Raw genomic sequence first — 14,022 nt, forward strand, 5'->3', positions numbered from 1 at the left:
AAAGATGTTATACAACAAAGGTTTTTCTTAATAAAGCATAACAAACTCAAAAGTGATGTTTTAAAGGTTATTGTCTGGCTGCCAGTCAAATATATTAATAAAGATTCAGGACTATTCAAGGCAGCTGTATGAACACATATAATCAAACCTACAGTCTGTTCCCACAAGAGGGCTGGTAGTTTATTTGATCTTTACTATGGCAGGGGAACTAAAACACTGATAAAGTTCTTGATTTCCTAAAATCATTCCTGAAATGAGCCATATAGTATGACATACTATATGGCTCATTTTCCCGTGACCAGCCACGAGAAAACCAGCAACCAGTCTCCTGGGGGGCATTTTGAGTTTTTTACAGATTCTGAAAGTAAAGTGTAGTTTCTAAACTTTCCAACGATGTCTAACACATGGAAATCTGAAAATATTTGAAGAACATGTGGTCATTTGAATGTAGGCACTCCTCAGATTAGTTTAGTGAGAAATCCAGCCTGAAAAATTCTCACCTACCAGGGCTGGCACAGTGCTGCTCATTGCATCTCATTTACATAAGTCCAACCCCCTAACCATTGTTCAAACTATTGTAATGGTTTAAACAATGGTTATCAAATGGAAATGGAAATTCTTTTGTTACAAAAAGCCCCTGAATAAAAATGAAAAACAAGAAAGGTAATATACTTAAGAGTTGGAAGGAGAAAATGTAGATACTTTCCTTTAGATATTAAATAAAATAAAATAAATTCTGTCACTGTGGTGCAGTCAGTCAAGTCAACTTTATTGTCAATGCTGCTATATGCTACAGGACATTTAAACACACACACACACACACACACACACACACACACACACACACACACACACACACACACACACACACACACACACACACATATACATTGTACGGGTTAACAGATGGGCAAGGTGAAAACCTAAAGCTTCAATTCACGTTTGTTTTATGCATTAGTCTTTATATGTATCCTAGCTTTATGGACATCACAGTCGGGTTCGTATATCTTCACACTGCAAAGCTGTGGGGGCAGCAGAGACATAAAACAGAGAAGCAGACAGAGGAAAAACTTGTTGACACTCCGAAGCAGTGGAGGAAGCAGAGACTTAAACCATAAAGAGAGACGAAGAAGAAGAAGAAGAAGAAGAAGAAGAAGAAGAAGAAGAAGAAGAAGAAGATGATGATGAAGATGAAGAAGGAAAAGAAAAAAGAGCGAACGGGGGAGAAAAAAAACTGACTCCCATGATGCATTGCACTGCCAACGTATGCAAACAGGAACATGGCTACCGGTGTTTAACATCAGCAGTCCATCGTTATAATACACTTCTGCTGGCCTTACACAGTAAGTGACAGCATTGTAGTCGCTGTGCCTCCGCCACAGAAGAAAAGCCTTCGTTGAATTCATCGGCGGAGCCAGCAGAGCCTCTGAAAACAGCGTCTTCGGTTCCATCAATCACAGACAGGTAACGGATCAGTTAGCTTCGTCCACAGCTAACGTTAGCATTGTCAGTCACTCACCATATCAGTTCTCTCAAATTTCCAAGTATTTGATGAGGTGTCCGTTTGAAAATAAGCTTTAAATGCTCAACTAAAGCAAGACATCTCGAAATGATCTTAGCGGCGTAGACGCACATTGTTCAATATACACGGAACCAGATGTATAACATCTGTAGTGTTTGTTACGAGTCGAGGAGCGTTGACACGACTGCAGTTCTGTGTGGAAACGCTCAGTTTTACCAACAGTGATTGAATTTCCACTAGACACAAATGGCATCATGACCTGATAGACGTTCGACATGCTGTCTAATTAATAATTATACAGTAATGGCTATTTGCATGAAGGCCTTGCCTCGAGAGAATCTTGACAAAATAAAATGATATCAAAGCCTGATTAATAGCTTAACCAGCAGCCTTGCTCTTGACGACAAATGTACATTTTTATCTGTCCCCAGAAGCTTGACTCTTAAAATCAGTCAGTTTGCTTCTAGGAATCTCAAATGTTGGCAAAGCCTGGGTTCGACGAGGAACCTGTTTTTCCTCTATTTTGCTCAGTGAAGCAAAAGCTGGTTCAGGGAATTTAAACTTACCAATCGACTGAGAATTTCCTTTCCCTCAGATTCATTTGAGCGTCTGTGTGGATTTGTAAAGGGTACCTCTCTGTGAAAACATCACATCTATCCGAGAATCCACCCAAATCCAGAAGTTGTACTGGTCCAGTGATTTCTGGATAGTAACGTCAGTGTCTTTAAACTATTTGCTGCAATGATTAGATGTTAACTGGATTAGGTGATCATTGTGTCATTGTAAATTTAATGTATTTTTATGGGGATCAGTTCATTGATCAGTTCATTGTTGGTTCTTGTCTTTTCATGGGATTCGTTGACAAAAAGAAACACACAATATAGATCTTATCTTTTGACAAAACTAACAGTTTCATTTAAACTTTTTGAATTAGAGTATCTTGATAGGATGGTGTCTTTAGGTGACATGTTTTGGTGTAGGTCCATTGTGGGCGGCTGTGGCTCAGGTAGAGCGATTGTCCACCTATCAGGAGGTCAGTGGTTCGATCCCTGGCCACGGCAGTCCACATGCCAAAGTACCCTTGGGAAAGATACTGAACCCCAAAACTGCCCCTGATGCTGTGCCATTGGTGTGTGAATTCATATGTACATCGCTTTGGATAAAAGCTCTGCCAAATGACTAACTGTAATTGTAACTGTCCATTGACACTGAAGTCATGAGTGACTGTAGTGTTTGTTTATGGTATTCTATCTGAAATTAGTTTAGGTAGGATAAACCTTTTTCACAAAAAGCATTTTGATGTGTCACAATAGGAAAAGCACGTGTGCTTTAATACAATTAATGATGGCTTAATTTAAATTAAATTACTGGGACAGCGCCATTGACAGTTTTGTTAGTAATGCCTGTTCTTTCCCTGCTATGACTGCTGTAACAAAGGTTCATGTCTCAAAAAACCTGGTAGTTGCTTCATTAATCGCTTACTTTATTTGAGGTCAGCCAGGCTTTTGCAGTAGCAATTGTTGGTGATCAGTGCACATTAATGCCTGCTGGTTAGAGGTCCGGACAACTTGCTGCTGACTTGCTGTGGCGTCACAGTGCCACGGGCAACGACTATTCATCTTGAATTAAAGAAATGAAAACGGCTGTCAGAGACGATTAGTCTGCTAATCGATTAGTCGATCAACAGAAAATGAGTTAACAATTTAAATCCTCAGTTGAATGGTTTAAGACATTTATTGAGTAGCAATGGCAAACATTCACAGATTTCAGCTTCATACCTGTGAAGATCTGCTGCATTATAACTGAATAGCTTTGTATCAAACAAAACCAGTAATTGAAAACATCACCTCAGAATTTTTGGAATGTTTTATAGACCGAACAAATACCCAAGAATAATCCAAAGATTAATTACAGTACAAATAATTATTAGATGCAACCCTCCTCACAATATATACAATAACGATATGAGATTCTCATATGTGTTATCCCTCATAACATCCACATCAGTAAACTGCAATTATTTGTGACTTCAGAAGCTGGATTTATGTATATACTAAGTTTTCAACTTGTCAGCAGTAACGTGCCATCTGATGAATATTGAGCTGACTTCCTGTGACGTTCTGGGAGGGCTTTACTGCAGCTTTCTGTCACTTCTCATGTGTGCTACCTGCTGCTTTCATCCGCTCTCCAAGTGAGGCACAGTTCATCTCAAACAAGCTTGCTGTCTATGGAGCAGGTCCAGGTTTGTTTTAGATGACTTCATCAAAGCAGTTTCTCTCCTCTGCTAACCAGCTTTTGGAGAGCGTGGTTCAAATTCACAAATGAAAACTGACCTCTGTTATATGATAGAAAAAATTATGTGTCACTTGATGAGACAGTTCAATGGGAATATGTAATTTGTTGTGGTATTGACCTGATTTTATTCAGTTATAGGCTTTCCTTCAAGATCTGACTTGCTAACATAAATTTGTGTTCAAATATCAGGAGCATAATTTGTTGTTTTGAACAGATTTGCATAAATATTTTGATAATCTGCTTTATTAACTAAATGTTATACTTAAGATGATCCTCTGCAATTCTCTTTCAGGGTGGGTCAACATGGCAAGTCCAAGGACCAGAAGAGTTCTGAAGGAAGTGAGAACCCAAGACGAGAATAACGTAAGTCTTCATGGCAACTTATTCATGTGTCTTTCTTTCACTTCTTAGTCAAAATAGTTTCACCTCCCTCCAACCTTATAATTCGCACAGCATGTAGCAGGTGGCTTGGAGGCTTGCGATGAAGTGCCTTCCCACAATCCTTCACAAAATATCCCCGCTTTCATCCTTGTTCAGATAAATAGTGGGAGTAATTTTAGGTGAGAATTTCACTGCCAGTGGACATCTTGCTGGCCTGCATCAGTAGCAATGACAGTAGGACAGATATAATGTCTCCTATCCCAACAGTAAATGTGTTATTTTCATGGTATTCTTTAACTGGAATACTTATAGAGAATAACTCAACTCATCGAGTATATGTTTACAGTACAAAGAGGGCTTTGTTGTAATAGGATAAAGAAGAAATCAGCTTTTTGTGACATTTCTTCTTTACGTTAAGAGTCAGAGTCTGTCTGCATATCTTCATGTACAGAGGTCTGGACATCCGTCTCTGTAATTTTTTGAACAGATGCATAAAGTCATTAATTGTCCAATCTGTCTTCTTCTTTTTCCAGCTATGTTTTGAGTGTGGGGCATTTAATCCTCAATGGGTTAGCGTGACCTACGGGATCTGGATTTGCCTTGAGTGCTCTGGAAAGCACAGGGGCCTGGGAGTACATCTAAGGTAAGAGTAGTGTTATATATTATGTTGTTGAGGATTTTTTGGAGATGTTCCAATGATGGTAAATACTGCGTGGCATCTATTAATCACACACAACCAGATGATTGCACTGATGATTGCATGTTTATTCATTTATTGTTTGATTCAACAAACTGAAATCAAATTCTATATGTGGGTACGCTGAGCTTGTAGATGAACTCTAACAGTTCAGCACATAGACATCAAAATTATCCTTGGAACACATAAGGTGTATTATCTATTGGAAATGCATGGAGGAGATAGTTGAATATACTCTGTCATGGTAACAACTTTGCTTATTAACAGCTGGACAGCCCAGAGAAGTCAATGTGTACCTTTCATTCTTTACCACTGAAATGTTACAGCCTGATAATGGGTAGTTTATCTCCTCTGTCATATCTGCAGTTTTGTGCGCTCTGTCACCATGGACAAGTGGAAAGATATTGAGCTTGAGAAGATGAAAGCAGGAGGAAATGGAAAATTCCGCCTGTTTCTTGAAATCCAAGATGATTATGATCCCACCTGGACTTTACAGGAGAAATACAACAGCAAAGCTGCTGCACTCTTTAGAGACAAGGTGAGGTGTGCAGACCTGATGTCTATGAATAAAAGATGTTCTTACAGAAAGAGAGACCACGACTGTATTAATTTCCTATATGTTTCACATTCAGGGCTAAATTCTCCATCAAGTCAGATAGGGAGTTCATACAGTTTACTTGTTTGTCAGTAGAAATCCACTTCTGTTTGTGAGGTTTAAACGTTAAAGACAAATGGTCCAGTTGGTGTCCTGTGTTGGTCAGACTGACTCACCCTCTTTGGACACTGTATATGACAGGTTGCAACTTTAGCAGAGGGCAAGGAGTGGTCCATTGAGACATCCCCTGCCAGAAACTGGACATCTCCTCAGCCCAAGACCAGCCTTTCATCCTCTCATCGGTAAATTGAAGGAAAATTTTAACAGGGTTTGCGTAATGTCAGATCCTGGACAGGCATTAAAGCAGTGAATTCATGTTTCTGTCATATAGCTCTGGGGGACCTGGACAAAACTCAGCGAAATCCAGCGACAAAGCATTTGAAGACTGGCTGAGTGATGACGTTAACTCATATCAGAGGTGAGAGCCCTGTGCTCTTTCAGTGTAGTTGCTTGTGCACTCTTCTGTTGTTTTCTCTAAATCAAGTGTTTTTTATGTCTCTTCAGTGGAGGGGGATACAGTGGGAATCAGGAGAATCGGTATGTTGGCTTTGGCAACACAGTGACCCCAGAGAAGAAAGAGGATGACTTCATCAACAATGCCATGTCTTCTTTTTATTCAGTAGGTCTTGATGTGTATCTTTTGGCAGGATTGTTGTTTTTGTTGTATTTTTCTTCCCCTGTCACAGTTGTTTTGTGTCTTTTTTTGTTTTGTTTGCAGGGTTGGAACAGTTTCACTGTTGGAGCTAGCAAGTTTGCCTCTATTGCTAAAGATAATGTGAGTGTATTTACGCGATAAGTGTTTTCTTGTATTTGTGCAGCACTGAATTTGTGTCAGAATTTCTGCATAAAAGTGACAACTCTTACTTCAGATACAGGTAATTCATTCATTTTTTTTCTGGTTTTCCCCCTCATACAGACATCTAAACTGGCAAACCAAGCAACCTTAAAGGTAAGACTAATATATTCTTGGGTAGCCTGTTAAAAGTACTGCTAATAAGGTTTTTTGTCTGTCAGGATTACGTAATGACCTTAGCCTTCCTCTGTCCTTTTCCGTCCACTGTATTGAATAGTACTTAAGGGATTTACTAGCGTGTTCACAAAATGTTTGCAATTTTGCTTGTTGAACCTTTTGACATTTAATGTAAACTTTCAAGTTGTAATAACTCCTACTTTAATATCTCTTTGCCTTCTCTGGATGTAGTTGAAGGGCTATAAAGCGCCCCCAGAACCGGTAAAGCAGATAATAGGTGCATGGCGCTTTTTCCTCATCATGTGTTTTTATTTTAAGACACGTACTGTATTATCCATTTTCTTTATTTTTGTCAGCTTGTTAGTTCTTTTTTCAACAGTGAAGCAGCAAAATAGTGAATGTCATCTTCACATGCTTCTGCTTAATATTCTAAGACAAAGCGTTGAGTCTGTGTTGGTACCTGCTCTTTGAGTTTATGGATAACCTGTGAAAGACAGCTGTATTGTGGGTGACAGAATGCCTTTAATTCCTACCCCTAATACAGAAATGTTGTTCCATGAACTGCTCACTCAAATTCACTGATAAAAGGTTATCCATCCATGCATGATAGTGTTTATGTTGACTGCTAACAGCACTGCGGAGGTGGAATGGTATGTTAAAGAAAATGTGACGCATTGTTTTGCAACATTTGGTAGATTTTTTGGGGGGGTATGTGGTGTTGACTGCTCAGTTGTTTTATTATTTTTCCCTAAATAAGGCAACAATCCTGAGGAGACATCATAAATCCTTTATGCAACATGTTACTGTGCAGAACTCAGGAGGGAAAAAAAGCAAACATGATGTACTTTAGTGTACACTGATGATGCAAGTGTGTGTTGAGCCATTACACCCTCTAGTGCTGGTTCAGTGTCATGGTGAATGGGAATGATCAGTCACTTCATGCAACTGCAGAACAAGCAGCTCAGTGTCTTGCTCTACTGTGAATGTCAAACTGTGTTTCATTCAAGTGAATTCTCCCCTCTGACTTCCAACTAGGCCACAGAGTTAGGACAGACATTAAATGAGAATGTTATCAAACCTACCCAAGAAAAGGTAACATTGATGTTTGAAGTTGTTGACTTGGTGGTGTGATAGAGTGCTTTAGACAAGGAAAAAAAACAGCTTCAGATGTGAATGTGCTATTTTCTACACTGCTCGTCTGTGTCAGTCTATCTGCTTTATTCCAGCTTACATTAAACGACAGAAGCTCGGTTTGAAGGATGCAAAAGAAGTCAGACCTTTGTTTCTTCCAGTCAGTGACTCAGCGAGACGCACAAAGCTGTGAACTGTTTATTTGGGACTCAGTGTGAACTCTCAGCACTGTCACTGGACAAGGCTTAAAAGAACAGTTATATATTTTTAGGAGCCAAAGTCTTTGTTCAGATATCATGCCTCATTTCAAAGGCATTCAGGCTTCACTGCAGGCTTTCAAAGCATCACGTTGGTCAGTTACAGGAGCCTTCTCGACACTTCAACGTGCAGAGCCTGTTACAACGGCAGCAGACCGTGTAGTCCTGATATCAGTGTGACATTTTAAAGTCCAATTCACCTTCAAAGCTGGGCCACACTCTCCCTCACAAATAAAGAAATCTACATTTAATACAAAGATCCAAACCAAATGTATTTTCCCATTTATCTGGCAATACAACCGAATTGAAATTCTCTCACTCGGCCAGAAGCAAAAGATAAAATGCCACAGTCTTGGTCTTTAGGTTTGTAAGTTTGAGTCCTGTAAGCATGCAATGACACAACCTGGAGCTCCTCAACTGACAATGGCTCACTGGCTTTGCAGATTATCAGTGCATGAAAATAAGCTTTGTTTTTGGCAACACGTATGAAGGGAATTATATGTGACCATCCCTGACGTCACAGTGAGTGCTTCCACATAACTGCTCTAACGCTTACTGTCAAGCGAGCAGCTCCTGGATGTGTCTTTTCATGAGCTCAAATGAGTCCTGTGCTGCCATAAGACAACATACTAATGTTCATAAAGCAAAATAAAAGACAATAAATTTAAGAGCCTTCTTTTTAATTAGCTGTCTTTCACCCGGCTGTGTGGTGGTTTATGGTCCAGGTTTGATTAATGGGATGAGAAAGGCCAGCGTCTGAGAGACTGGTATCAAACAGAATGCTTCTGCCTTCTAATGTACAGCTGGTTTTGGTGATTAAAGTATCTATAGTTGGTGCTTTTGTAGAATTCTTCTCACTCTCTTGCAAAGTGGGTGTAGCTGCATTACTTTGGGGTTATTAACTCTTGAGAAGAATAACCTTTAATGTTATTATTTTCTCATGTTGATTGATCGATCAGTGCCCTTAACACAACGCAGATCACTTCACGTACAATCAAAGGCAAACTGTTGCTCACTACTTGTTTCGTTTGACAAACGTATGAGACTGGAAGTTGTTGTTTTTGTTAGTTTTTAATAATGATTTGGCTCATCCAGGTGAGAGATGGCAAATTGCTAGATGAGATGGCAGTCAGCATGGCTGGGCTGGCAAACAAGGTAGGATGGGCAGACCTCTGCCACGCTGCACAGACGCAAAACCAGTCCCCTGAGTGAGGAGCAGGAGCTCTGATCCGACACTGTGCAGATACTCAAAAACTGCAGATTCACACACATCATGATCCTCAAAGGAGACTGGTTTTGCTCTGATGATGAATGTTTGAACAATACTAATTTAATGTAATCTCTTGTTTTTCTCGCTGCCATTTCTAATCTGGTGGTGAGTACTCAGTAGTCAACCTCTGTGATATAAAGTACACACAGATGTTTTCTTATTTCTGCCTCTAGTTCTGTTGCTAACATCAGAATTACAGCACAATGTTTTCATTTGTTGTGCAGTAAACATCAATATTTTTTATAGTATTTAAATTCTCTCAGTATCATTTTTACCCCCTTTAGATTTGGAGTCTGGGTTTAGTTTTATAATGAAGTAAAAGACTATGTGTTAGTCTTTGTTTCTCTCAAAGTCATGATGTTTTAACACTTTTAGTAATAACTGCACACAAATGTTGTCAGCTCAAGTGTTTTCTGTTGTTTAGGTTCAGGGAGCTGGTTCAAAATTGACTAATCTCTTCTCGGGAAAACCAGAGGATGGGTAATAACAACAACTTCATGCTATTTAACTCGTCCACATACAACATCTTGTATACTGTGTGATTTATGCAGCATGGACTGCCTCAGCATTTCTTCATGGTTTGAATGTGCTCAGGTCTGCTGGAGAGAGCTACCAAAACATGGATGCCACTGAGGGATATCAGGGCAGCTCGAGCCAGCCTGTCGGAAAGGACTTCTGGGAAACCTTTGGCAGCAGCAACTCCTTAAAGGCCAAGAAATCTCCCAGCAGTGACAGCTGGACCATCGCAGATAATTCTGCAAAGAAGAGCTCTGACAGTTGGGACAATTGGGGCTCCGAAGCAGCGTCCAACAACAAACACAGCACAGAGGAGAGCTGGGAGGCCTGGGACAACAACTGGGAGAACGCGGATGGTAAGACGAAGAAGAGTCCCACGAAACCTGCAGAGGAAACCTGGGATAATGCAGACTGGTAGTGACCTCACAACCATTCATCTCCTCACCCTTTCCCCACTCGGGCCTTTCCCCTTCTGTTTCTCTCTCTGTTCATCTCACTGGCACTTTCAGGGAAAAAGCTGCATCAGCTAAGTTCCTGGCATTCCATTCAAAATCTATTTATTATAAACCTAAGAAACAATAAATGAAGCCCAGGGTTAAGTTGATGTCATTGTTAAAGGAATATTCTTAAAATTACAACCATATTAACTGGCAGTCTTTTATTTTATTGTAAATTACCTTCATCACAAGGAACTAAGATAAATCAGTGTAGATATGATCATAAATTGCCCAAATATAATACTCTAAATGGTGAATGAGCTAGTGTTGATGGTGTGTTTGACGGGTTTAATGATACTGGTTTTCAGCTTACCACTTAAAAAAATGATGCATGAAAGAGAAAATGTGACCGTGTAAATACTAATCCTTGTAGATACAGTATGATTGACTAAACTCTAATGCCATTATTTTCTGTGTGTTCAATCAGTTTGATTTGTTCTGCTCCTGGACTCTTTGCACATTTTGGTTGTGGAAAATTGATTTAGAAAAATGTTTTTGACAGAATGGAGCTCTTTACATACTGTAGTCGCAAAGTGTTTAATTAAAGTTAAAATATCCACTGTAAAAAATTGGCTCCCACTTAACAAATTCTATATGGATCTGAACATTTGAAATGAAAATAATTTGTTATGAGTTTGGTTAAAAATGTGCAAATAGTCAAGGAATTCGAAAGCTGCTAATACAACACCATCATGTCATCTAGACCAGAAAATGATACAGCATGATGCTTAGAGGATGAATTTATGAATAATGAATGATGAATAACTGCCCCTCTGATAAAATGGTTAAATTGGTATATGATAAATACATTGGTGTCATGGAGACAAGCAGACTTAAAACTTAGCTTTTTCTCAAAATAGATGTAATTAATTACCATCAATGAGCTCTTGAAACAAATTTTGATTGGTTGATTGTGGTGATTCCCATTCGAGCAGTCATTGCAAAGGTCCTCAGTTAAAGTATTCTTTGAAGCATATCCCCAACATCATATGAAGATTTTTTCTTTGTTGTGAAACTCCTCAAGTATTGTCACTTTATTCTGCAACATGTTGCAATTTATTATGTTGGTGTTTTTTTTTAAACGTCTTTTACTTTTTTTTTTTTTTTTTTTTTACAGCTGAAATTAATCATCATTTGAAATTAATCTGTTTGGGTTGAAAATTGCCAGGATACAGCTTGCCAGAAATTGCTCAGAAAATCAAACTCTGTAATGAATTGTCACAGTACCTGCCAGTAGTCACAGATCTATTGGGAGAGAAGAGGGGAACAGTACTGTTTTCATCTGTAAGTCGTTGAACCCAGGCTGAAGTAGGGCCACAGATGGGGACTGTAGACCACAGTGTTAACTCTGTGGTGTTGCCTCTAACTGCCTTTCATCTCATATGAAGCAGCTCTGTGCGAGCTGCTCTCCACATCCGTGTCATTGCACCGTGGTCATTATGTGGTACGATTCAGTGTCACGGATATCTTCACACTTGTATTAACATCTGAATGGCGGAGTAATATTAATGAGGCTCATTATACGCTGGCTGCCTTGATTGTCAGAGCTCTCAAACACTTGTTATGAATTAATTTAATCAACCTAGTGCATCCCTCACTCAGATGAAATGGCAGCTGGACTCACATTGCATCATGAAGAGCTCATCGTTTTAACAAGTAGGAATGTAGTCTGCGTGAAATTTGGTATGATTGGTAATCTTCAAATTAGCTGTCGAGGTTTAGAACTAGGCCAATTTTGCAGCACCTCATTTCCCTATGTGGCCTTTACTTCCCTACAACATGAGGTGTTGCCACTTAATCATACTGTAAATGCCTGTAAAGTTTCATGTTTGTGCATGTGCTAGCCCTACAGATGCTCAACCTTCATGAATGATGCAAACTGCTCAAACTAAACTCAAATTCCACCTGAAACAACTCCAGGTTTGATTTGTCTGCAGTATCCAAGGATATCTCAGCATGCTTCGTTTGCATCTGATTCTTTGAGGCTTGATGTCTGTGATCAGGAAATGGCCAGTCAGTAGTCATTTATTAACCACCCACAGAGCAGTGTAGCAGCGCAGTGTAGCTGCTGGATTATCGTTTGTTATTAGGGTGTTGCAGTACTCATGGGGTGTCATGATTGGTAAAAATAACATTTTACTGTCACTGGTTTTAACATGTGAAGGATGAATCCTGACAACTTTATTCCATGCCCATTTCCTACCTCTGAGAAGTCTTCAGGTTACTGCCAAATCTTCAGTAGTGAACATGTTTATTTTATGTCTTAACCTTTCAGCGTTGTTTTGATGGCCACTACTTGACAGCAGGCTCGGTTTGCTGTTGCCCCATTTTGCCTTTGCTGAAACATGTGTTAACGCAAAGTGGCAAACACGGGCCTACATTGTTGTGTGTTCTCAGTGACGATGCAATTATGTAAAAAGAAAAAAAAATCACTCCTGGAACATTCGTGTCACTGAACCTCTGCAGTCATGTGCTCATGTATGGCCGTGTATTCAAACCTTAAACAGCTGTGATTGCTTTCTGTTGGTGTCAGTTTGCCTGTGTGTCTCTGACGCAGTGAGGTGTACATGTCAGTAAATCACCCTCAAAGGTAATGTCAAATGGTATATTGTCACCCTCTGCTTTCCCTATATTTCTGAAGCTTTATGACCGTTTGTTTGAATGGAAGAAGCACTGTGATGTCTGACAGTGTAAAAAAAAGGGAAATATTTGAACAGTCGCTGGTCTGAAATCTGTAAAAGAGCTAATAGTTCTGAAACACCAGAACTTTTTTATTGGTGAATGTCCTGTTGGGGTTACTGGTACACTTGATTCATGGATCAACTGCAGAATGTGTCATTGACTGAAATGCATCCCATAGGTCTTGATATAAGGTGAGAATTTTCTTTCTTTTCCTTTTAATAAACCTGATGGAGTCTGATTCTAAACTTTGCAGAGCAGCAGTCGAGCTCAGTGTCTGTGCCTGTTGAACATTTGAGATCGGGTATGTCCGTGTTCGTTGATGCAACTATTATGTCAGAAATACTATTTTTGATGTCATGCATGAGATGTAATGTGGAGCTAAAAACATTCAGTGCAGTTGTCTGCTTGCCCCTTCAAGTTTCACCAGCAGCCATCCCATGAGGTGAGCCAGTGTTACCAACTCAGTCGAGGCTGTGGATATTTTTCCTGTACACATAGTTTCTGTGCTCAATAAAAATGTACTGTGCCGTGAATGCAGTGGTATTTTACTTGCTGCCTGTGTGGTGCAGTATCTGGAGCCATTTGTTGACTATTTGAGAAAGAGACTTGACACACAATGTGAAAATGTTAGAGGAGTTAGTTTGGGTCACAGAGATGATTTGTCCAATGAAGTGCTTGTTTGTTTGGCGTAATTTCACACAAGCTTCCTAAGGAAAGGGTTTTGACATGCTGTGGTATGTTGGTGGCTCAGTATGTCATACTTTTTTTATACTACTGTTCCCATAGGGAGCTATCAGCCGATAATTACCACAGCTGTGCCTGTGAGTGAATGGATGTTGTCATGGGCAGGTAGAGTCAAATCATATGTAACAATGAACCTTCAGTAAGAGGGCGCACAGCATGTTTAATGTGAACCCTCACCAGCCATACAGCATTATATTTTGAATTTCTATGAATTATATTGTTGTCAGAGAACAGAAGAAAAAAGCATGTTAAAAGTAACAATTTTCAGTGCAATTTATAACCAATTGTGATTGTAGGAAAATGAAGTTGTGGATCTATAGATTAAACCTTTAATGTCCTTTTTGCAAATGCAAGAGGAATGTTATGGCCGTCACACTGATATCAGGCAAAACAAGCTGAAAATAA

General features: G+C 39.5%; 2 protein-coding genes across 8 annotated transcripts in view; one reads left to right on the forward strand and one right to left on the reverse strand.

Annotated features, from left to right (window-relative positions):
- Positions 1 to 14,022, reverse strand: part of LOC139350657 (leucine-rich repeat neuronal protein 2-like) — an 88,627-nt gene that overhangs the window by 38,948 nt on the left and 35,657 nt on the right. The gene's annotated exons all lie outside the window — the stretch shown is intronic.
- arfgap1 (ADP-ribosylation factor GTPase activating protein 1) lies at positions 1,033 to 13,454 on the forward strand. 7 transcript variants are annotated; one of them, XM_070958446.1, is made up of 14 exons: positions 1,033 to 1,464; positions 4,110 to 4,180; positions 4,732 to 4,841; positions 5,262 to 5,433; positions 5,692 to 5,792; positions 5,882 to 5,968; positions 6,055 to 6,169; positions 6,269 to 6,325; positions 6,467 to 6,499; positions 6,752 to 6,781; positions 7,556 to 7,612; positions 9,004 to 9,063; positions 9,603 to 9,658; positions 9,773 to 13,454. In XM_070958446.1, exons 2-14 carry the CDS (start codon positions 4,121 to 4,123, stop codon positions 10,110 to 10,112), a joined length of 1,278 nt encoding a protein of 425 aa, XP_070814547.1. In that variant the 5' UTR covers positions 1,033 to 1,464; positions 4,110 to 4,120; the 3' UTR covers positions 10,113 to 13,454. The 7 variants fall into 7 exon arrangements, with proteins under 7 accessions (XP_070814547.1, XP_070814549.1, XP_070814552.1 ...); XM_070958448.1 differs by lacking the exon at positions 9,004 to 9,063 and having other exon boundaries at positions 9,609 to 9,658; XM_070958447.1 differs by lacking the exon at positions 6,752 to 6,781 and having other exon boundaries at positions 1,259 to 1,464.

This window comes from Chaetodon trifascialis, chromosome 3 (genome assembly GCF_039877785.1).
Source record: "Chaetodon trifascialis isolate fChaTrf1 chromosome 3, fChaTrf1.hap1, whole genome shotgun sequence".
Classification (NCBI taxonomy): domain Eukaryota; kingdom Metazoa; phylum Chordata; class Actinopteri; order Chaetodontiformes; family Chaetodontidae; genus Chaetodon; species Chaetodon trifascialis.